Raw genomic sequence first — 24972 nt, 5'->3', positions numbered from 1 at the left:
CGTTTCTAGTCTACGCCTATGTTTACGCCTTTTTTCATTACGTATGTGTATTATTATCTATATTATCAGCTGTTACGCCTCCTGCATCTGTCTTAATGTAATGCTTTTCATATAAATATCTTTACTTGTCAATAATGTATTGCCTTCCCTTCCTGAACCTTCGTGGTGATGGAATTTGATGCCTATGGTTCGAACCATAATTCCTTTGTAGAGGAATAAATACTTTCAGAACCTCTAATACCACGGATTCTGCCTCTTATTTTGACTGAGTTATTCTTACTAGACTTTTCCGCATAAAAAATAGTACAGGTAATTTAAATATTTACCACAGTTCGGCTAAACTACCCAAGGTGGTCCACAGGGTCCCTTAGAGATAAAGAGGCAGGTTCCTTAGATCTCATCAGATGTTCGGACGGTGTGGAAGGTGCGTCACAGCTTATATCAGGATTGTGGGTCCGTCCACCCTCCCCCACAGCTTCCATAACCCTAAAAGGTAAATTATATAAAATACATTTCACCCAGACAATTTGGGATTTTTTTATTTAATAGCTTTCAGTTTCCCTCTTAACCTGCCCAGACTCCCTAGGGTAAGGGTGAAGTTAAACATACAAAGAAAAACATATTTCAGAGTGCAGAGATCCGGATACCCATTGAGAAGAACAAGGATACAGACGCGTTGCTATTCAAGCACACTATGGGAATACAGATTTAATTGTAACAAAATACACAAAACAGAATTAAAGGCTGACATTGCTCTCACTTGATTTCAGCATTTGACTGCTCTAAAATGTTCTGGGCACCCAAAGGGGTGGTTAACAGCTCCATCTTTCCATACTGCCCGGCTTGTATGATGAAGAAACTCGGGTGGTTCTTGTAACTTTTAGTAACTTTTGCAAAGTAACCTATAGATGAGCGGAACACAATGTAATCAAGGGACACCAAAGCCATTGAGATTGCCCGCCAAGTTTTCTATGCTTATAAATAATTTTCTCTTAGAAGCAAAAGAAAGGTGAGAAATCTGGAAATTGTCAAGGGGTGGCCCGAAAGGGCAATATGGCTAGGGCGGACCCTGTCACGTGCTGCAACGAGCTCCTAGCTTATTGGCACTGACTTGTAGGGACATCTTCGGATAAGCCCTGGCTTGCCTGGTGTAAGGATACACACTCAACCATTGCACCCTATGGCAGATCTAAAGAATAGTCAGAAATGTTTCTAACAAAACAATCAAACTCACCTTTCAATTAACAAGTCTAAACCTTACAAACAGTGGGCAAAACCAGTAACACAGACAATATAGGGGGTTTTAGGGTCAACCACCAGCGCAAAAAGCAAAGCTATGAATGGACATCGCAAAAGTTGGGATATTCTTCAAAGAAGGACACAAACAGATGCGATTGGCTGGAAAGTTTGCTTAAATGTGAAAAAGTGGTGTAGGACACCTCGAGCGATGGATTCCTGGCCTTTATTATGGAACAAGTGTGAACTCAGAACTTACAGCACGTGGTATGGGCCGCACACTACTCGCCGTGTCACATTTTCACTGCTGCTGCCATAAGACTCAAAGCATTACAAAATGAACATAAAAAAAATCAAAGCCAGCCCCTTCTCCCCCGCTCACTGCTCCTGGTTTCCATCTTTCCTGGTTCAGGGGGCTGATAACATCACATGAAGTGCAATACATTCAATCACAAGAGCTTTCTTCCTTCTCCTCACCTATATATAGAGAGATTTGTTATATATATATTTTATTTCCCACCCTCCCTTTAAATAACCATTTGGGGCACGCCCCTCTTCCTTCCCGCGCTCTTTTTACTCGGGCAGGTACTTCAGGAGCTGCTCGGAGTACTCGGGGTCACTGTAGGCGGCGTAGCGCTTGCTTCGGGCAGGCTTGGCTGGCTCGTCGCCCAGCTCGTCCGTCCTCTTCACGCGCTGCAGGCCCGCCTGGAGCTTGTACGTGGCGTCCTGCAGGGCGGCGGCATCCGCCAGCAGGGCCTCATCGCCCTCCCCCAGCCGCTTCACCCTCAGGAGAGTGGCTTGGTCCGGGCGGTCTTCGTCCAGGGAGCGCCGCACGCGCTTGGAGCCGCTTCGGTACTCAGGCCGGAAGTTGGGAAGGCCAAGGTCCCGCCTCGACAGGCGCTGGGGGCCTCCTGCCTCACTCATGCCAGTCAGGATGCGACCGACCAGGTATCTGTAGGGAGAAATGCAAGTCACGTGGTCAGAATACAGTGTCACTACAGAAAAGACGGTTATGGTATAGACTTCGCCTACACACTGTCTGTCCCAAACGTCTGAAGAGTGCTCACTCTTTGGGTCAATCACAAAACCCAATTTAATCAATACATATCACCACAAAATTGAGGAGCGCAAAGTTAAGAAAGTCAAGAGAATTTTTTTCCAGAATGTATACATTATTCATAACGAAACATACAACGGCAAAACCATTACTTAAAGTGCAATAATACATTTCTTCCACATGCAGGTTGTTTTTTCATCGTCTTTATTCACAAAAATCTTCAAAATGTTTGGCTAAAACAAGAATACTGAGGCAGCTGGGTAATTTGTGCATAGCTGCCAAGGTTTCAGATTGCCAATCGTGACATTTTCATAATTTCAGTGTAATTATGAGTGACATTTCAATGACTACGAGTGACACTCACTCACAAGCAATGAAGACGAGGGAAACATGTAAATAATCATACATTACACCCATTTGAGCATCTACACCTGGGCGTGGGCTTCTGTTTTTTTACAAGTATCTTACTAGGTTTAGGTTTGCTGAGCTCTGTTCAAATACTAGTCTTAATATCACCCTGCTTGATGCATGGGTAGTTTTTCGGTTTGGCTTTAAGCTTGCCTCGCTGCCATTCAGGCCAAGCCAATTGCTATTGTATACATATATCATGCTTAATTTGCAAACAAGTAAAAAACATTAGCAAGGAGCTCAAACCTTTTCTTAGAAGGTTGTCACTCATGCTGCCGAATGCAGGGGTTCATGAATACCAAGGTTTATACATTTTGATTCCACGTCATGCTTCTTTCTTCGATCAACCTACACTTCCTGTCTCCTTGTCTCACCCTTGTTGGTTATTTTTCATTCCTGCTATCTCCAGTTGACACTGTTCCCTTATCTTCCTCTGCTTTCTTCTTGCTCCCTTTCTGTGATTCTCTCTTACACTGGACCAAAATGTGGTGGAAGAAAAATAACTCTCTCCATACCAACCACCTACGTAAATGAAGCACTGTATACGGGACAAAGATGAGTCACAAGGGGTGGAAGGTCCCCTCCACTGGTACCATGCCAAGCCCCGCAGCCACTGTCAGCAGCCGCCCACTGCTGCTGCACAGATGTAAATAAATTGATATTTGTATAGCGCACTACTCACCCGCAAGGGTCTCAAGGCGCTTGTACGAATACCGCTGTGGAATCCATCCTGGCTTTCCCTGTGAGGCGTCCACTCCTGGGCACCCCCAAGGTGGAGGCCAGGCATCCTTAGCGTTGTGGGGGCCGTTGTGGAGATTAAGCAAGCTATTGCCCAGAGTTGCAGAGTGGGACTCCATGATTGGAATGGCACCGAGGCGAGAATATCAGGTCCGTGGAATTTTTGAGCCCAAGACCCGCCGAGACGGGGAATTGAACCCTGGTCTCAGGCTAGACCTCTGCATCAGGGTCTGCCGCTCTAATCATTGAGCCACACTTCTCCACAGAGAGGAGTTGCCTTAGCCCAAGTAAAGGACAGCTGGAGCTGTCGCCTCCTCACATTGTGGTGTGTTGGTAGTAACATCTAAGTCGTTATGAAGAGGAGCAGTAACTAATGTGCTTATCGTGCAGATAAGTCTACAATCACTAAGATGCTGGTTGCCCAGCGCAACCGTCTTCTCTGCTTAGCCTGACATTGCCGTGCTGAACGTTCCATCCTTGCCTAGAGCTTGCTCCCTGTGAGCGTCTGCAGCAGCGCGTTTGCACAGCCGCAGAAATGTATTACAAATTCTACGGGATAACTCCGAACCTGGCAGGCTCTTCGACTCGCTCAGCATATTTGCCGCAGGTGAGGGGCGATAGGTGCAGGTTTGGATGTATAGTTAAAACGGCAGCCAAGTGGGAAGAGGATCGTGGACTACACCGGTGCCATGGAAACACCGGTGGCGGCAAGGCGGGAAACTCCTCGATACATTGTCGCAGCCAGCGGCTGTACTAGCTCAGTTAGCTGAGCCCCCAAGCCTGCGGAAGCAGCGTGCGCACGGCATGGCACAATGCCAGCCACACCAGCAGCTTTAGTTTAGCATAGTATTTATAGAGGTAGGCATTTAGCAGGCAGGGCTAACTATAATGTGTGACAATGCATTTCAGTGCAGTGATTTGGATCACCACACTGAAAGACGTTAGTCTAACACCTAATGCGTGGTACTTGGCAGGATTGTTTGTGGCTTCAGAGTAAGAGTTATGCTACAAAAGCTTCACCAGACCACTGACCTCTTTCAGGGTGTTCCACACATTGGGGGTGATTTACTAACATTTTGCGCTGGGTCTGCATCAAAAAAGTGATGCAAACCAGCATGATTTTTTTATTATTTACTTTCCAGTGCAAAACTTGCTTTGTGTTGGAAGTTGACTAAATGTACCGCAAAGTAGCCTATAGCGTTACCATGCAATCACTGACCATTTTTGACACAAAGCCTTACCAAAAATGTGAGACAGTGTTTAGCGTCAAAAAATTGCGCCTTTTGAAACCAAGCATTAAAATGAGAAATGTTTTCATTCCTCCTCTCTTTTCCTACTTTGCATGTGCGCTGCACTGTACAGCACACATACAAAGTAAAAAAAGTTTTAGAAGTTGTCTAGGCATAGTATTTTGCACTGGAAGGGAACCCTTCCAGTACAAAACCTATGCTAGACTCTCACATACCTCCTTGTGTGCGCGTGGCTAATGGCAGCAAAATTCAGCACCAGTGCTTGGGAGAGGGGAGGAAAGCGCCATATCTTTGTAGATATGGCACTTGCTCTCCTGCTCCCTTCCTCTCACGCAACACAGCGTAGCATTTTTGTCTGCTGCACTGCGTTGTGTGACAGTTTAGTAAATCTGCCTCTAATTCTTCTACCGTCCTGCTTTCAACCCTACGCCTTGTCCCATCCCCATTGCCCTGGTGTTGTCTAGAAGATACTCTGGTTAAAGGATTCTCAACTACAAACAGTTCTCCATCCACTTCTATGGTGTGTAAGACTTGAGCCTTGATAGCCGCGCTGGAATGGCCAAAAGGATGTCAATGTTCCCCATGTGACCCACTCTTCTAATGGAATGACACCTGGCAACTGAATACACTGTAGACTTTTGTGTGCTTGACCTCAGTTGTTGTCACGATGAACCTCCAATGGCCACCATCATTTTGATATGGTTGTATACCTGGCAGCCATCATGTTTCTTTTAGGCATTAACGTTTGGTCCAAACCCCCATGTCCAACCAGAGATTTCAGTTACTAAATGATTGATCATGTGTGATTCTCAAGCATTCATCTCAAGACCCCTTCCAATGAACTGTGGTCATTTGATGACAGAGAAGATATCTCTCCTTTGGTCTGAACAACTTGAGCTGCTAGCCCTTCTCGATTCACATGGTGGCATTTGGCACACTTCACATATTCTTGGGTTAGGACGGGGCATGCACATTCCACACGTGTGCCCTGGCTGACCCCTTCTTGAAACCCACCAGAAGAGACCCTGTCCATGTGCATTCTCTGCTTGAACCAGGCTCTAACTTTTCTAGATTCCTCAGGGGGACAAGGGTCTAAGTATGCATATCCTACACAAGACACTTTACCCTACCTTTCTAAATTCCTCGTGATGATGAGGGATCATGCATGCAGAGCTCACGCGTGGGTCTTGTTCTAACCCTACTAGATTAAGCATCAGACCAGCTGAAATCTCTGCACTTTCCCTCTGCTAAACAGGAATAAGATGCCTATGCTCCACCCTTAAACATGGTTAAATTGGCTTACCCCGATTACATATTTACTTTCCTATATGGTGTATGAACTGCACCCAGGGCCTGGAAGTTAAATCCCACCTGTGGAGTGCAACACATGCAGTGCCATCCATGGTGTTGGCCTCTAAAACATGGCTTCAGGCCTACCGTGAGTAGCCTCACAGCAGTAGGTTAAACACCTGCAGTCAAAATAACCCTTTTTGACTGCTCTGAATTCTTACTTTTAAAAATAAATAATTCACCCCTGAGTACACCTTGTCACCCACCAGGTAGGGTATCTGATATTTAAAAGTGGAAAATGTGCAAATTTAAAGTTGGTGTGTTCCTCCAGTGATCAGACCTCAGCTATAGCCCTGCTATTTTCATTGGCAGGGCTGTAGCTCATTCCCAGATAATGTCAAAGTGCAGCATTATAAACTTGAATGTGTAACTTTTGACAGGAAACAGCTAAAATAGTAATTCAAAGACTATTTTTGCATTTATTAAAAGTTCAATTCATTTGTGAGGTTAGATTCCTAATAAATATTTAAGAAAAGTAACTTTTGGAAAGTTACTTTTTTCTCTCCTCAAAACTCCAAGAAGTTAATTTGTATTAGCTTGCATTAGCTTGCCAGCAGCTGCCCAACAAGTGTTTGACCTTAATAATGTGTGCAAACTGCACCCAGAGCAGAAGAATGGCTTAGTCCTGGTGACAGGATGGACTGGGATGTATTTGATCGCTATCAGGCCAGAAGGGACAGTTGGGGTGGAGCCAGGAACTTCATTAACTTGAAAAGGACAGAGTTGTGGCCTGTCCATTTATACTTTAGTGTAAGGGGAGACCTGAAAAACCGAAAGACTTTGTCTGCAAGGCACACACTAGCCAGGCTAACTCTGAACCTAGCGGGTGAGAGGCTACCCCTAGAATTGGTTTGAAGTGAACACAGGGGAGGGGACTGCTCATTTCCCTGGCCACACCTCTGGGTGGACAGATGAGCTCTGCACAAGCGTGGAGGGGTTTCCTGTATTGGATTTAAGGAGTGAAAAACACTGTAAGGTTGTTTGCAGTAGGGCAAAATCATCTGCTGAAAAAGTGGGTAGAGTTGCCCCTGGTAACTTTTATTTCATTGTTTAGGAAGCAGCCAAAAGTCATCACAAACCACTAACTGGTGCCAACCATAAATGTGGCATCCCAGGGCACCCTTCTTAAAACACTGTCTAGATCTGCGGTAGAACAGAAGTGGGCCTGCTGTCTGTGACCTGAGAAGAGCCCTGAAGGACCAGACCTTCTCCCTCTTGTAACCAGGGCAAACAACTGTACTCCAAGTGTCAGATGGCTGACCTCCTTTGTGGCTACAGGAACTCAATAAGCTGCAAGAGACCTTTTTCCTGAAATGGCCAATTGACCTTATCAACTGACCAGGACAGGGCCTTGGTGGTGGCCTCTGCTGGAGTGAGTCCTGGCTCCTAAGTGTTGTCCCTTAGGTCCTTGGAGCCTTAGAGGTGACCCAACAGAGCTGCACCAGAAACTCTGAAAAGTAGAGACTTAAAATATTTATGGTCTTGCAATACCTCCCAAGCCAGCAAGGGACCATGTGGCAGAGGTGTCCAATTTTGGTGCACCTGCCTTCAATATAGCTTCAGGCATGCCCCACTGGAGGATTTTGTACTTCATAAAAATATGAAGTCAGAAGGTAAAATCTTTGACCATGACACACTCACTTGCTGCATTCAACCTATGCTCCACCGTGGTTGGCATGAAATTAGTTCCAGGTTGCTTTCATAGAGGGTTTTCTTTGCACCATTTTTACTTTCAAAATGAATACGTCTTGTTCCCCTTGCAAGAATATTGTGATTTTGATGTTGTTTTGTTTATTTCATTTCAACTCTAGTTTTCTAATTCAGTTTGGGATGTTGACTGTTTGGTGTTTTTACTTTATTACCGTTTGGTATTGCATCAATACTTTACATATTGCCCTAAGTTAAACCTGCCTGCTCTGAACCATAACTGCTAGGGCATTGAGCTAGCTCAGGTTCATTTAGTGGCTTTGGGGTTGACCCTGACAAGTTAGTGTCATTAATCCTTGAGATGAGCAACCTCCTATCTGGGTTAATGATCCACTTTCTCACAGTGAGCTGTTAACTGTGTTGCAATGTGGTCGTCTTTCATTAATGCATCTTGTGTGGGTCCCTCTCACTGTTAATGCTGTTAGAAGTAGGCTCATTCGGCACTTGACTCTCAAGCTTGTGCCCCATGCCCACTCTACTTTTCTAGCCTGATGCTGCTGGAACGGGAGCAATGATTCCAGAGAGTGGTCAAGGATTGGGGAAAACGATGAGCTCTGACTTTGTTGGCTCAATATAAGATGTACGATGCTGTTTGACAAGGCCATGGCTGTCTGCGTTCATCTGCATGCTCAGGCGGCAGAGGCTGCTGCCGCAAAAAAAAAGCTGAGGTCTGCAGTAGTTGGGCAAACAAATATACTGAAAGATTGATCTGGGGGAGAGGTGATAACGTTTTGGGATACCCTCCATAATAAGTTCCTTGAAAAAATTCTCAACTGAAGAGGGGCGCATGGCTGATCGTCATTGTTGAGGATGTGTTACTTCACAACTCATGTGAGGTCCAACATCATAACTGGAGTGGTATTGTTGCTGCGTGCTTATATTGAATGTTTGTGTAATGCTAGCGTGTAGGGCTTAGTGTGAGTGGAATGTAAGGAGTAATTGAGAGACCATTAGAGGTTGGAAAGATGTAACCTAGCGATTTGGGCCCAGAGTTCTCAATATTTGAAGCAGCGCAACGCAGCAAGACAACTTGCTGCACTGCGCTGCATCAAATGGAGGGGGGAGGAATATCTATCAGGATATGTTGCGCTCCTGCTCTCCCCTTGCACTGGTGCACTTGTGGTTGCCTAGCGCCAACGCCGGCACCACTGTGTGATGGTGCTAGGGTGCCTGCGTCCAACCAGGATTGCTTTTGTGCAGGAAGGGACACCATCCTGCAGAAAAGCAATCCTTAGAGGTGTTTTCCTCTTTCTAAGTGTGCTGGAGAACGCAGCACACTTAGAAAGGGGAAACCGCGAGGAGAAATAAAGATATTTCTACTCATTGTGCCTCGATTGGATAAGAGTAGCATTTTGAAGCATTCCCAGGTTTACCAGTCTTGGTAAATCGGGAAACAACCTTTACAACGCAGACATTACATCGCACTACATTTACATAGCAGTCATTACATCGCAACATACTTTACATCGCATGTCATTACAACACAGTCATTACATCACATGTCACTACAACGCATGTCATTACAACGCATGTCACTACAACGCAGGCATTACATCACAAGTCATTACAATGCATACCATTACAACGCATAGTACCCTTACACTATCCAACATTTACTCTACTGTTGGGCTCACTGGAGTTAGAATAGTATTTATTACCCCTACACTATCCAACACTTACCCTACTGCTGCACTCACTGGAGTTAGAATAGTAATTATTACCCCTATACTATCCAACACTTACCTTAAATGCGATGTAATGGTATGCATTGTAATGGTATGCGTTGTAAAGGTGTAATGCGATGTAATGGAATGCTTTGTAAAGGTAGTTTCTGAAAATGCGATGTAAAGGATGTTACGATGCAAAAACTGTGTTGTAAAGGCATGCGTTGTAAATGTATGCTTTGTAATGTCATAAATTCTGGTAAATCTGGGAATGTGCCACAATACAAAGATGGGTGGATAGGAATACCCACTCTTCACCCATATAACGCCTGCCCAGCGCAGAGTGATGCAAAGCACGGACTTGAGCTGCCTTGCGTTGCCCCAAATGTATCAAACCACGCCGGGCCATGCTAGGTGGCCTTGCGTGGCTTGATAAATCTGACTTAAGGATTGCGTTGCCCTTCCATCCCCATGCATGACGCGAAGGCAACACATTCCTATGATAAATCTGAGCCTCAATCACATACTTATCAACAGGTTCGGGCATCAGAGCTTCATCACAATAATCCCCCGCAGTATGATGAATGGCCAAACCTGCTAGTGGGCATCCAACTTCTGAAGCCGCAGCTGCACTGCAAGGACAGCCCAGGGGTTGCGAGAACGGTGACGGAGGGGTGACTCAGAACTCACACACAGCAGCCCAAGGTGGGAGGGCCAGGCAGCCATTTTTTGAGTGAGCGGAGCCACTTGCACTCAGGACACAGAGCTGCGCATCTACGCAGGAGATCCAGAAGCTCAGGGTAACAGAGGCTGCAGTTTTGCAGCCTTCATCAGAGATGAAGAGTGGAGGAGAGGTGCAGCCAGGTTGCTCCTCTATCTTCTCCTGCACCCACGTATGCAAGAGGCGGCAGCTGAGACAAATAGCAGAAGCGGTGGAATATCCCAGGGCTGGTGCCAGAATATCATGGTCAGAATATCAGCTGAAAAAAGATTCTTTACTAAAACTTATCTATGAAAATGTCTCCCCATTGGAGTTAATGAGAGAAAATCTACATCACGTCATGTTTTTCTACATTATATTTAGGGCACAATATTTATAAAGACTGTGGGGCATATTTAAGAAGAAATCACGCAGCGCAGTAAGTCACCTTGCTGTGCTGCGTGATAGAGAAAGGGCAGGAATGGGCCCTAGTTAACATATTACGGCACGTTCCTGTCTTTTTCCTGTGGTGCCGCACAATGTGCTACTTAGCGTCAATGCAGACACCGTGGTGCACGGGTGCCTGCCCTTGTAAGCAGGTTTGGTTTTTGTGCAGGAAGAGAAGGGACATGCATATAAAGAGGAAAATGCCTGTAAGGATTGTTCTTGTGAAGGAAAGTATTCCTTCCTGCAAATAAACAACTGTGTCTGTAACGCAGACACCCTGACACTTTGGTGCAAGAGTGCCTGTGTTGTTGCTAAGCAGCACACAGTGCACAGGCACTAGAAGACTGCAGAAGGGCATCATATCTTAGCAGATGTGGCACATTTCTGCTGTCTCCCTTTCACGCAACTCAGTGTAGCTACTTTGCTTGCTGCTCTGCGTTGTGTCAAAAATACGTAAATATCCCTCATAATGTCCACAGACCACCCGACTCTTATAAATGAGAAATCGAGAACCAGAAAGAGTGCCAAGATTCTGAAGTCACTACGGGAGCACAGAAGTGGTACGTAGGGGCTTCACAAACCCACATAACATTGACTCCAACAGACATACTGTGTTTGTAGCAGACCTGGAAGTGCCCAGAATAGAGTAAAGCAGTAGCAGGGTACTACATGCAATGAAATGCTGCATGCAATAGAGAACAAAAGAGTGCAATATCCCAAGTAACACTACAGGACCACATTGAATGGCAGGCCACAGGGTACCACTTTTTATGCACTTCCACAGGCGTACCAGACAACAGGGTGCCACTTCCAGGCCAATGTCAGACCATTGTGTACCATGTCCAAACCATTGCCAGGCCACAGGGTGCCACATTTCAATCACTTCCACGGGCATACCAGACAACAGAATGCCACGTCCAGGCCAATGTGATACCACTGGGTCCATGGCGAAGCCATTTTTTGACTGTTTTGTGCCCGGTCCAAGCCAGTGCCAGACCGCATAGTCCCATGTGCAGAACAATGCTGCTGGAATATCATTGAACTACATCCAGACAGACAGAGCATGCATGGCAGGTAACAGGGTGACACATCCAGGCAAATACCAAGTCACTGGGGTCCAGATTCTCGTAGCTGTCATGGAAGGCAGCGCAGCAGCCAAAAATTCTGTGCTGCGTTGCATGACAGGGAGAGAGCAGGAGGGCGTCATATTCACAAAGATATAATCTCTCCTCTCCCTGGCACTGGCGCTGATTTCAGCTGCCGAGCGACATGCACACACCTTAGCGCTGTAGCTCTAGGGTGTATGCGGGAGTCCAGCATAGGTTTTGTACAGGAAGGATATCCTTCATGTACAAAATACTCTGCTTAGACAAGTGAAAAAAGCTTTTCCTGCTTTGTATGTGTGCGGCACAAAGTCGGAAAAGCACAAATAAATGAAAACATTTCTCAGTTTAATGCCTTCTTTTCAGTGGCATACATTTTTGGCGCAAAACCCATTCTACTGATGTTTGAGAATAAGGTTAAGCAACAAAAAGCATGGGTACGGCCATGTACCACCCACGTAATGCCCCCTTGACGCAAAGTAATGCAAAGCAGCGTTTCGCGCTGCTTTCCGTTACCTTTCCATACTAACCAACACTAATACCAATTTGCGTTGGTTTCTGAATCCCCAAAAAAGGTTTAGCATCGGTTTAGAGTTACAAAAGTAACACTAACCCGATGCTAAACCTTTGAGTATCTGGGCCTAGGCGCCTTGTCCCAAGCAGTTCTACAGGCATACCAGATGAACCACATCCAAGCAAACATTACAGTAATAGTGGACCACACAGTACCACATCCAGACCACAGGAATACCAGAACACAGGATGCCATATCCAATGCTCTCCAAGCGCCTGCTTGCATTCATTGTGAGGCCCTGGTAATCTGCCTTGTTGGGCCTTATAAGTGATGTGCAGCTTGAGTCCAATGGCACAGCGAGGTTGAGTCCCAGGTCTGGGTGCGAAATCTTAGGGAGACCCATGAAGACTGCAAAGAGTGAAGAGTTAATGCTTGACTTAATCTCAGCTAATGATCTTTATACTGGGCTGCATTCCAGATCACATCAAATGCACTGATGCAAGACTACAGGGTGCAACCACGAGACCACACCCCAGGCACCTCATGAGGAACAACAGAACCACACTGGGCGAACTATATCTTGAGTACTGGTATACCTCCAATAACGTAAACATCGAAATGGGAGATAGAAGGAAAAACAGACAGGACTCATCCTCCAAACGTATATTCAAATAATGAAGAGGAATCACTCTTAAGACAGAGGAATATTGTGTCAACCTCGAATGGGAAAGAAATAATTAATTTCTTTTAAATAAGGGTTACCCCTTGGTGGCGTGCTTCATCATAGGGTTCTTCCCTAACCCGCTACTGAAAGGAGCGTGCTGCGACCGACGGATACATGGGAGCACTGAGAGTGTCTTTGACTATGCAGAATGCATCAAACTCAGAGTGTTTTTTAAATATATATATATATATATCTAACACTGAATAAAATATTATCTGGCAAGTGGGAAAGAGTGTTATTTATTGGATCCCCTAGTCGATATGGCTAAAAAATGGGGACGGTGAGAGACTCTTGGGATAATATCCCTCAGTTTCTCTGGTCGTCTAGTTTCAAGCCCTAGCCCAAGGCTTATCATCAGGACCTAAGGGGGTTACTCCCTGTTACCACTCCTTTAGTCTATGTGATATCCTTTTCTCAAGGGAGAGTAGAGATTAATAAAATATGAAAATAAATACATACAGCACCTAGTCGGTCTGTTCTTAAGTTATACGTAATAAGCCTCAGTCAGGCATCATGAGTCCAAAGAAGGAAGGAGAGACGCCTGTAGTCACACTTTCCTCAAAGGCTCGCGGTACCATTGGCGGTCAGTTACCCCGCAATGAGGGAGTAGCCTTGAGGAAAGTGTGACTACAGGCGTCTCTCCTCCCCTGTTTGGACTCATGATGCCTGACTGAGGCTTATTACATGTAACTTACGAACAGACCAACTAGGTGCTGTATGTATTTACCACAAAGTGCTGCATCCCGACCGTCCCCACACGAATAGCAGTCTACGGGGTACCACATCCCAATCAATAACACAGAAATACCCAACAACAGGATGCAGCATCCTGACCAACACCACAGCAATATCAGATGGCATGATGTCACAACCAACAATAACACAGGAATACAAACCCAAAGGGAGCCACATCCCAATCACTGACACAGAAATACCCAACAAGAGGATGCAGCATCCCGACCAACACTGCAGCAATACAAGACGACATGGTGCCACAACCAACAATAACACAGGAGTACCAAACCACAGGGAGCCGCATCCCAATCACTGACACAGAAATACCCAACAAGAGGATGCATCATCCTGACCAACACCACAGCAATATCAGACGGCATGATGCCACAACCAACAATAACACAGGAATACAAACCCAAAGGGAGCCACATCCCAATCACTGACACAGAAATACCCAACAACAGGATGCAGCATCCCGACCAACACTGCAGCAATACAAGACGACATGGTGCCACAACCAACAATAACACAGGAATACAAACCCAAAGGGACCAACATCCCAATCACTGACACAGAAATACCCAACAAGAGGATGCAGCATGCTGAGCAACACCACAGCAATATCAGACGGCATGGTGCCACAACCAACAATAACACAGGAATACCAAACCACAGGGAGCCGCATCCCAATCACTGACACAGAAATACCCAACAACAGGATGCAGCAACCCGACCAACACTGCAGCAATACCAGACGACATGGTGCCACAACCAACAATAACACAGGAATACCAAACCACAGGGAGCCACATCCCATTCAATGACACAGAAATACCCAACAAGAGGATGCAGCATTCTGAGCAACACCTCAGGAATACCAGACTACATGGCGCCACAACCAGCAATAACACAGGAATTCCAAACCACAGGGAACCACATCCCAATCACTGACACAGAAACACCCAACAACAGGATGCAACATCCTGATCAATACCACAGGAGTACCAGTACACCGCGGACCACAACTATAGCCAATACCCCAGAAATGCAGCAACATTCCATTAATACTATACCACTGTGTACCACATTCAATCAATAAACACAGGAATACCAAACCACAAAGTAGAACATCCTGACCAACACCACAGGAACACCAGTCCACTATGGACCAAACCTATAGTCAATAGTAGAGAAATACAACAGCATTACAGGAATACCAGGCCACAGGGTGCCACAAACAATCAATAACACAGAAATGCTCAACAAAACAATGCAATATTTTATGCAACACCACAGGAATACCAGTCCACCACATCCAGAGCCACTACCGCAGGAATAATGTGCCATAGTCAGAGTCAATGCCACAGGAATGCCAGTCTATAGTGTGCTATATTCAGAGTCAATGCCAGTCTACAGTGTGCCATAGTCAGAGTCAGTGCCACAGGAATGCTAGTCTACAGTGTGCCATAGTCAGAGTCAATGCCACAGGAATGCCAGTCCACAGTGTGCCATAGTCAGAGCCAATGCCACAGGAATACCAGTCCACAGTAGGGCATAGTCAGAGCGAATGCCAAAGGAATGCCAGTCCACAGCGTGCCATAGTCAGAATAAATGCCACAGGAATGCCAGTCCACAGTGTGCCATAGTCAGATCCAATGCCACAGGAGTGCCAGTCCACAGTGTGCCATAGTCAGTGCCCCATGAATACCAGTCCTCAGTGTGCCAGAGTCCGAGCCAATGCCACAGGTGTGCCAGTCCACAGTGTGCCATAGTCAGAGCTGATGCCACAGGAGTGCCATTCCACAGTGTGTCATAGTCAGAACCGATGCCACAGGAATTCCAGTCCTTGGTGTGCCATAGTCAGAGCCGATGCAACAGGAGTGGCAGTCAATGATGTGCCATAGTCAGAGCCTATGCCATAGGAGTGTCAGTCCACCGTATGCCATAGTCAGAATCAATGCCACAGGAATGCCAGTCCACAGTGTGCCATAGTCAGAGCCGATGCCACAGGAGTGCCAGTCCACAGTGTGCCATAGTCACAGCCATTGTCACAGAAGTGCCAATCTACAGTGGGGCATAGTCAGAGCGAATGCCATAGGAATTCCAGTCCACAGTGTGCCATAGTCAGAATCAATGCCACAAGAGTGCCAGTCCACAATGTGTTATAATCAGAGCCGATGCCACAGGAGTGCCAGTCCACAGTGTGTCAGAGCCGATGCCACAGGAATGCCAGTCCAGAGAGTGCCATAGTCAGAATCAATGCCACAGGAATGCCAGTCAACGGTGTGCCATAGTCAGAGCCGATGCCACAGGAATGCCAGTCCTCAGTGGGCTATAGTCAGAGCCGATGCCACAGGAGTGCCAGTCCACTGTGTGCCATAGTCAGAGCCAATGCCACAGTAGTGCCAGTCCATGGTGTGCCATAGTCAGCGCCAATGCCACAGGAGTGCCAGTCCATAGTGTGCCATAGTCAGAGCCGATGTCACAGGAGTGCCAGTCCATGATGTGCCATAGTCAGAGCCGATCCCACAAGAATGCCAGTCCACATTGTGCAATAGTCAGAGCGGATGCCACAGGAGTGCTAGACCACAGTGTGCTATAGTCAGAGCCCATGCCACAGGAATGCCAGTCCACAGTGTGCAATAGTCAGAGCGTATGCCACAGGAATGCCAGTCCACAGTGTTCCATAGTCACAGCCAATGCCACAGGAATGCCAGTCCACAGCATGCCATAGTCAGAGCCAATGCCACAGGATTACCAGTCCACAGTGTCCCATAGTCAGAGTGGATGCCACAGGAATGCCAGTCCACAGCGTGCCATAGTCAGAGCCAATGCCACAGGAGTGCCAGTCCACAGTGTGCCATAGTCAGAGCCGATGCCACAGGAATGCCAGTCCACAGTTTGCCATAGTCAGAGCCAATGCCACAGGAATGCCAGTCCACAGTGGGGCATAGTCAGAGCCAATGCCACAGGAGTGCCAGTCCACTGTGTGCCATAGTCAGAGCCAATGCCACAGGAGTGCCAGTCCACAGTGTGCCATAGTCAGAGCCGATGCCACAGGAGTGCCAGTCCACAGTGTCCCAGTCCACAGAGTGCCACAGTCAGAGCCGATGCCACAGGAGTGCGAGTCCACAGTGTGCCTATCCAGATGACTAATACCACAAGTATACCAGTGCGCAGTGTGCCACATCTAGACCAAAAACACAGCAGTACCAGGCCACCGTGTGTCACTTCCAATTCAATTTAAATTCATTTTAAATGCTATTTTTGGGTAATTAAAATGATGGCGACCACAAGAGCACTGGGGTAAGAAAATCAGCAAGAAAATGTCAATAAGTCATTACAAGGCTGTGGTTCTTAATGACACATAATTAAAGATCTCATACTATTTCTTACAGTCGAAGCCCAGAACAAGGGCAAGAACAAAGGCAAAACACGCATAAACCTTACAGCTGTCAGGGGGGGCTGAAGCATACAATTCCAGATGTTTCGTGAGCATAATGTGATATGACGAAAATTCAAAGTAGAAAAATTGGATTAAAAACCCATAAACTCTTTTTTAAAGCTATGTCCTTGAAACATCCCATCCTGACCCGGACAACTAGATACTCAGAAAGGAATCTAAAAATACATCATCGCCCTGTCCATCCGGGCACGTGTAACCATTCAGAGGGCTTACTGGGCAATGGCAACTTGAGGCAACACAACCCAGCACGATAAGTCACCAGCTGAACATTACTAAAGAATCAATACGAGAGAAACACTGGGCCACAGCTGGCTACAACCACAGAAACACCAGGCAACACCCACCCCAAGCAAAACTTAACACAGGAACAACAAACGTGAACTACACCCGGAGTCACAACACAGGAACACCAGAGCGAAGACCAGAGCTTAGCAGGTGAATACCACTGGCCAATGCCGTGGGACCACCGGCAAACCAACCCCAAAGAGAGGCCGCATTATGGAGCACCACATCCAGAGGTGATGCCATGGAGATACTGGACCACAGTGGGCAACATCCTTAGCAATACAAAGACATACTGAATGTGAGAAGGACTCAAAGTAATCTACAGGAATACCAGACCACTGTACGCCCACCCACAGTAATACTAGACCACTGTACGCCACACCCACAGGAATACCAGACCACTGTACGCCCACCCACGGTAATACTAGACCACTGTACCCCACACCCACCGAAATACTAGACCACTGTACGCCACACCCACAGGAATACAAGACCACTGTACCCCACACCCACAGGAATATAAGACCACTGTACACAGCACCCACAGGAATACAAGACCACTGCATGCCACACCATCTGGAATAACAGACCACTGTATTGCACAACAACATGAATACCAGACCACTGTACGCCACACACACAGGAATATCAGACCACTGTATGCCACACCCACAAGAATACAAGACCCTTGTACACCACACCCACAGTAATACAAGACCACTGTAGGCCACACCCACAGTAATACAAGACCACTGTAGGCCACACCCACAGGAATACAAGACCACTGTATGCCAGATCAACAGGAATACCAGACCACTGTACGCCCACCCACGGTAATACTAGACCACTGTACCCCACACCCTCCGAAATACTAGACCACTGTACGCCACACCCACAGGAATACAAGACCACTGTACGCCACACCCACAGGAATATAAGACCACTGTACACAGCACCCACAGGAATACAAGACCACTGTATGCCACACCATCTGGAATAACAGAACACTGTATTGCACAACAACATGAATACCAGACCACTGTACGCCACACACACAGGAATACCAGACCACTGTATGCCACACCCACAAGAATACAAGACCACTGTACACCACACCCACAGGAATACAAGACCCTTGTACACCACACCCACAGTAATACAAGACCACTGTAGGCCACACCCACAGGAATACAAGACCACTGTATGCCAGATCAACAGGAATAACAGACCACTGTATGCCACACCAGTAGGAATAACATACCACTGTACACCACAACCACAGGAATACAAGACCACTGTACGTCACACCCACAGGAATACAAGACCACTGTATGACACACCAACAGGAATAACAGACCACTGTACGCCACACCCACAGGAATACCAAACCACTATATGCCCCACCAACAGGAATAACAGACCACTGTACGCCACACCCACAGGAATACAAGACCACTGTACCCCACACCCACAGGAATATAAGACCACTGTACGCCACACCCACAGGAATGCAAGACCACTGTACCCCACCCCCACACCAATGCAAGACCACTGTACGGCACACCCACAGGAATACTAGACCACTGTACACCACGCCCACAGGAATAACACACCACTATATGCCACACCAACAGGAATAATAGATCACTGTACGCCACACCCACAGAAATACTAGCCCACTGTGCACGGCACCCACTGAAATACTAATCCACTGTACGCCACCCCCACAGGAATACTAGACAACTGTATGCCACACCCACAGGAATAAAAAGACCAGACGACTGTATGCCACAAACACAGGAATATCAGACCACTGTATGCCACACACACAGGAATACTACACCACTGTACACCACAACCACAGGAATAAAAAGACCAGACCACTGTATACCACACCCACAGAAATACAAGACCACAGGAATACCAGACCACTGTACACCACACCCTCAGGAATACCATACTACTGTACGCCACACACACAGGAATACCAGACCACTGCATGCCAAATCTGCAGGAATATAAGACCACTGCACACCACACCTGGAGTATTTCCAGACCACTGTACACCACACCCACAGGAATAGCAGACCCCTGTGCACTGCACCAAAAGGAATAAAAAAGACCACTGTACACTGCAGCTGCAGGACTAGCAGACGAGTGTAGGAATGGCTCATCACTATACACCACATCAGCAGGAAAACCAGACCTCTGTACACCACACCAACAAGATTACCAGATCATTGTATGCCACAGGAACATCAGACCACTGCACGCCACACCAACAGGAATACCAGAACACTATACACCACACCAACAGGAATACCAGAGCCCTGTCCACCACACCTGCAGGAATACCGGAGCCCTGTACACCACACCAACAGGAATACCAGAGCCCTGTATGCCACACCCACAGGAATACAAGACCACTGTACCCCACACCCACAGGAATACAAGACCACTGTACACCACACCAACAGGAATACCAGAGCCCTGTACACCACACCAACAGGAATACCAGAGCCCCGTACACCACACCAACAGGAATGCCAGAGCCCGAGCCCTGTACACCACGCCAACAGGAATACCAGAGCCCTGTACACCACACCAACAGGAATGCCAGAGCCCTGTACATCACACCAACAGGAATACCAGAGCCCTGTACACCACACCAACAGGAATGCCAGAGCCCTGTACGCCACACCAACAGGAATACCAGAGCCCTGTACGCCACACCAACAGGAATACAAGACCACTGTACCCCACACCCACAGGAATACAAGACCACTGTACCCCACACCCACAGGAATACAAGACCACTATACACCACACCAACAGGAATACCAGAGCCCTGTACACCAACAGGAATACCAGAGCCCTGTATGCCACACCTGCAAGAATGCGAGAACACTGCATGCCAAACCTGCAGGAGTAGCAGACCACTATATGTCCCACCCACAGGAATAGCCGCTGCTGAAGGAAGAGCCACAGCTGAAGGAAGTCTACCATTTTTGACCTATGGAATGGATCTGTCTGCATAGAGAACTGCAAGATCCTGCCTTGTGTCTTCCAACCTCACCGAGTGTATCCAACCATGATGTTGTCATGGCTCAAGGTTCTCCATCCCCTGGCGATCTTTCTCCTCTTCCTTGACCTCACTCACTCTGACACACGCCTTCCACTAACCCTCTTTTTTGTAAGAAGATCCCTGTGCACTGGTGACGCTCTACTGAATGTCCACCTGACTGCGCGAATGGATCCGCGTCTCAAGACAGGACATCTCCCTGGGTTTAAAGACCAGCGGTGAGCCCGGGGCACCAAAGCCAGAGGAATAACTGGGCACTGATCCTCAGCCTCCTCCTCCAATTCACTTCAATCAGGATCCTCCTTTTAAATGTTTAAATTAGGAGTGTGTCTTTCATAGCTAATAGAAGCCCACCCCATCTCAAGGTGGTATTCAAGGTTGTTGGGTTCTAATATTGGACCCCTCTCTCCTTCCTGGAATGATTAAAAAAACAATTCATCCTTAAAGGATAAGGAAAAGGGCAGAAGCTAGGGCCTAGATTTACCAAACAACTAGGCAATGCAGGCGCTGAAGTCAAATTTACTAAGCCACGCAAAGCCACCATGTGTGGCTCTTCGTGGCTTATCAAATCTAGCGCAATAGTGACAAATATGGAGGTCAAAGCTCAGTTGTAAACAAGTGAGACCTTTGGCTGGGGTCCAGGCCGATACTTTAGCCAGAGTCTGCTCCAGACTCTACAAAGGCTTTGGGCCATTTTTTAATGGTCAAAAATAAAACCAAGATAGGAAGCACTAATCAAGCTATCGATGGTAAAAGTAGTTAATGGATACACTCATAATCAGGGCATCAGGCGCCTTTGCTATCCGAAATTAGGACCAATGGCCTGATTTGGAGATAGCAGCTAAGTATAATCCTGCAAGAGCTACCACCTTGATGAATTGTCTTTCAGATGCATTGAGTACTCACTCCATGGTGGTGCAACCGCTGTGATTGTTAAACTGATGAGCTGGTGTTGAGTCACTATTATTGGAATGCACGTATTCCTTTATGTGAAATGTTATTAAGCTTTATCAAATTGTAAAATGGTCAGAAATTAAGGAATGCTTGACTTGATTAGACCTTTCTGGGTATGAAAACACCCCTAACCCACCCTCACCCCTGGTAGCTTCCAATCCAGGACACTATTCTTCTCTAAAGCCAACCATCAGAGAGTTAGTCACATTTCATAACAAATCACACCGATGTGTACCTTAAGACTTCCTCATCCATTTGCCCATCTTCCTCGTTGGGTTCTTCCAGATCCATGCGGGAGGGGGAAGCTTCAAATCCACCTTCTTGTCGGTATCTGTTGAGGAGGGCCTGCGCCATCTGCGCATTCAGCTGGTTTCTAGAACTGGGGGTCTTGACCACGTTGGATGCCAAAGCCGTCTCATCGTAGTCAGGGTAGGCACCTGGGAAGCTGTTCTCTGCCTTGGCTGCCCTGGACTGCCCTGCAAGCTGGTCGCTATAGCCTCTCGCCTGATTCATGTCATTCCAGAACCGCAGCAAGTTGGCCAGGTAGAGGGCCTCCTTGTCCCTGCGCCTCCCTTCCTCCATCATCTGCTGTAAAGCTAGGCGCTCCTCCTGTTCCCGTCCGCTTGGCGCCAGCCGCTCCATGCCTGCCTCTGTCCTGCCCGTACTGCCTAGCCGCTCCAGTGCCTGGGCCAGCCTTTCATCCTGTTGCAGGCCTGCCAGCCTCGCCAACATCGCCTCGCTCATCTCTGGGTAGTAGGCCTCATTGGTTCGCATCGCCTCTGCCTGCGGATAGGCCATCATCTCTGCTTCGTAGGGCAGGCTCATCTGGAGATCACGCCGGAAGCGCCGGGTGGCTCCCACGTCTTCTTGGCCAGGACTCCGCGGCCCATTTGCCAAAGGCTGTGGAACAAAAAGGAGACATTGTCAAAGAAAAGGGCAACAGGTACCACATTGTTAAACAATACATAGGGATCTGAGGAGTTAAGAGAGTGACTCTCAGTTGATTCAGTGGTCAAAGCACAGCTTAATAACTAAAGGTCTCATTATGAGCGCCATCCTAAGTAGGCCTTTATGCCCCAAGTCCTGGAGTTACAAGGGGTGCTGGTAACTCTAGGGTGTGAGGAAATTCTGATCCGTTATGAGTTGGATCCTGATGGTCTACTAAAAACTGAATGGCCATGGAATTGTTGATTGTGGCTCAAATACCCCTGGTAATTCCTCATTTTGCCCCAAACGTAAAGAGATCTGCAATGTTCCAGCAAATCCTAGGATTTTGATGGGTTTGGCAACTGCAAGTTCGAACTATTTCCATAAAATAGATGTGGATATTGTGCTACCACATTTCTATGTAGTGTTTCTTCTGAATCTTTGTCTTCATGGACTTCTGAATAAATAGACCAACCTCTCACACTGGGATGAACAACACTTTTTCTCATAAGTCATTAACATTTGTTTAAAAACACAGCTGAAATGAAGTTATGGTTATGATATAAAACATAAACCCCCTAAAATTGACCAGTTATTGTTAGATACACAAAGAGGTGTAGCTGGGGTGGGGGGGGGGGACGGACTTAGGGGCCGGCCTGGTTGGCAGTACGGCTAGCTACACCACTGGTAACAGTAACCATATTTCACATCCCCATCATGCACTGCTCATGATCGCAAGTGATATTACCAGGGACATCTCAGATTACATCATTGATGACATCAAAGATAAATACAGAGAAGAATATCTGAGGGTTTCCCGACAGATCTACTCTGCCTTGTTCCTTCCACTTGACTTACCACATTATGGTACCCTCTACATAGTACTCTGACTGGTTTCCTGAGGAGACATTGTCTACATTTGGGAGCTGGGAAAAGGATTTTGTTGGGAACAAGGGGTGGGCAGAACTCACAGAGTTTCACTCCCCCGAGATTCCATGGAGTTCTGCGAAAGGGCAGAAAACTGCATGTCACACTGCTCGTACATGGTTTTTAACTCCAGGAGCTAGTGCCGTGCTGAAAAATGTGCATGAACAGCACCACAGAGGGCGCTGCTTCTTGAGTTCATTTTGCTGCCACTTGAGAAGATTTTATACCCGAGTGGCATTTTTTCCACTGTGAATGGTCACCACCACTCATGACCGCCGGCATTGGGAAAATTTAGCTGGGTGCCCTCCTAGCACCCGACTATCACACAAGAGGACACCAATTCACGATCGCGCTTGCCAACTTAATGTTGCCGAGCTGCCCGCAAGAAAAGGCAAGACCTAAAAAAGTCTCTTGTTACAACCAATGTTGAGTCGATTTAGTGTATAGACGTTTCTTCATCGACACGTTTGGGTGGGTTTTAATGATCCAAACCACCTTCTTCAGGAAAAGAATTGATGTCTCCCACAACTTGAAATCTAGCAAATATTGCTCCTTGTTAGATGACTCCTCGGGTTCATATGCCACACACAAGGTTTTCCAATGGTCCCATCAGTATATGGATCATAATAATAAACTGAATTGCTTTATTGTCCTGTCTTCTGATCTTCTGCCTCTCCTATTGTTTGAATACTGGGTACCTAGGAAGAGCCCAATGAACCTAGATGAAGACCTAGAAAGAGCCCAATGAGACCTCTATCATTGTGAGGACACACATCAAAACTGGGAAATTTCCCAAATGCTAGATATAGATGAAAGTTGAATTCCAAAGACCCTGATACGTCTTATGAGTTCTCTAAGCAGGTGACCCTGTAACCCTCAACAATAAGAGGCGTGCTATGTGCATGACCCAGATGCATTCTGGTACTCAGTCAAAATATATTTCAACAAGTAGTCAGATACAGCATAAGCACTGCTACTTATGTGACTGCCAAGGATGCTGTCTGCTTGACTATAGGCCAGTTCCGCTGCTCCTCGGATGCTCCTGCGCGTTATTTTATTCTTGCCTGCAGTGCTTTCAGACACAGACAGCACACTTCCTGGCTGCAGTGATGAACAGCACTTCCTGGCTGGTTTTTGATTCAGCATTAGACAAAGCATCCCTGCTCCCAGTCTGCTGATCACTGGACAGTGGGACACTGGTCATCACACTTCCACCTTACAGTACATCCAGCCCTGAGCAGCACTCCCTCTCTCATGACTTAGGCACTGGACAACACTTTCCCGCCTCGTGTGATTTCAATTATGTACAACACAGCACTTGACAGCACACTTCATTGCCGGCGGTGACTTCAGCTCTCCTTGTCTGTTTTTATTTTAGCACTGGGCACCACTGCTTGCCTGTAGTCATCATAGCCCAGCGTAGCACTCAGTGCCTGGTGTAATTTCAGCACTTCCAGCCTGCTTTTATTTCAGCACTGAGCAGCACTTCCTGTCTGCTTTTATTTCAGCACAGAGCAGCACTTCCTGCCTGCTTTGAATTCAGCACTGGACGGCTCTTCCTGTGCGTTGATTTCAGTACTGGGCAGCACTTCCCTGGGGGCAGTGCATTCTATGTGATAGGGCGCACTTTCCTTGTTTGCGCCTGAAGCGCTTGTTTAAGGTGCGCTGGGCACAAACAGGGAAAGTGCACCCATATGC

General features: G+C 47.0%; 1 protein-coding gene across 1 annotated transcript in view; it reads right to left on the bottom strand.

Moving 5' to 3' along the window:
* Positions 1 to 521: 521 nt before the first annotated feature.
* Positions 522 to 24972, bottom strand: part of PCSK1N (proprotein convertase subtilisin/kexin type 1 inhibitor) — a 93669-nt gene continuing 69218 nt past the window's right edge. Inside the window, exons 2-3 of the mRNA XM_085629602.1 lie at positions 21656 to 22320; positions 522 to 2188 (exon numbers count right to left, since the gene is read on the bottom strand). Of these exons, the coding sequence (XP_085485728.1) occupies positions 1810 to 2188; positions 21656 to 22320 (1044 nt within the window). The 3' untranslated portion in view covers positions 522 to 1809. The remainder of the gene's footprint in view (positions 2189 to 21655; positions 22321 to 24972) is intronic.

The sequence above is a fragment of the Triturus cristatus genome, chromosome 10, assembly GCF_964204655.1.
Source record: "Triturus cristatus chromosome 10, aTriCri1.1, whole genome shotgun sequence".
Classification (NCBI taxonomy): Eukaryota; Metazoa; Chordata; class Amphibia; order Caudata; family Salamandridae; genus Triturus; species Triturus cristatus.
Note: the sequence above shows the minus strand (reverse complement) of the source record. Positions and strands in the feature narration are given on the sequence as shown.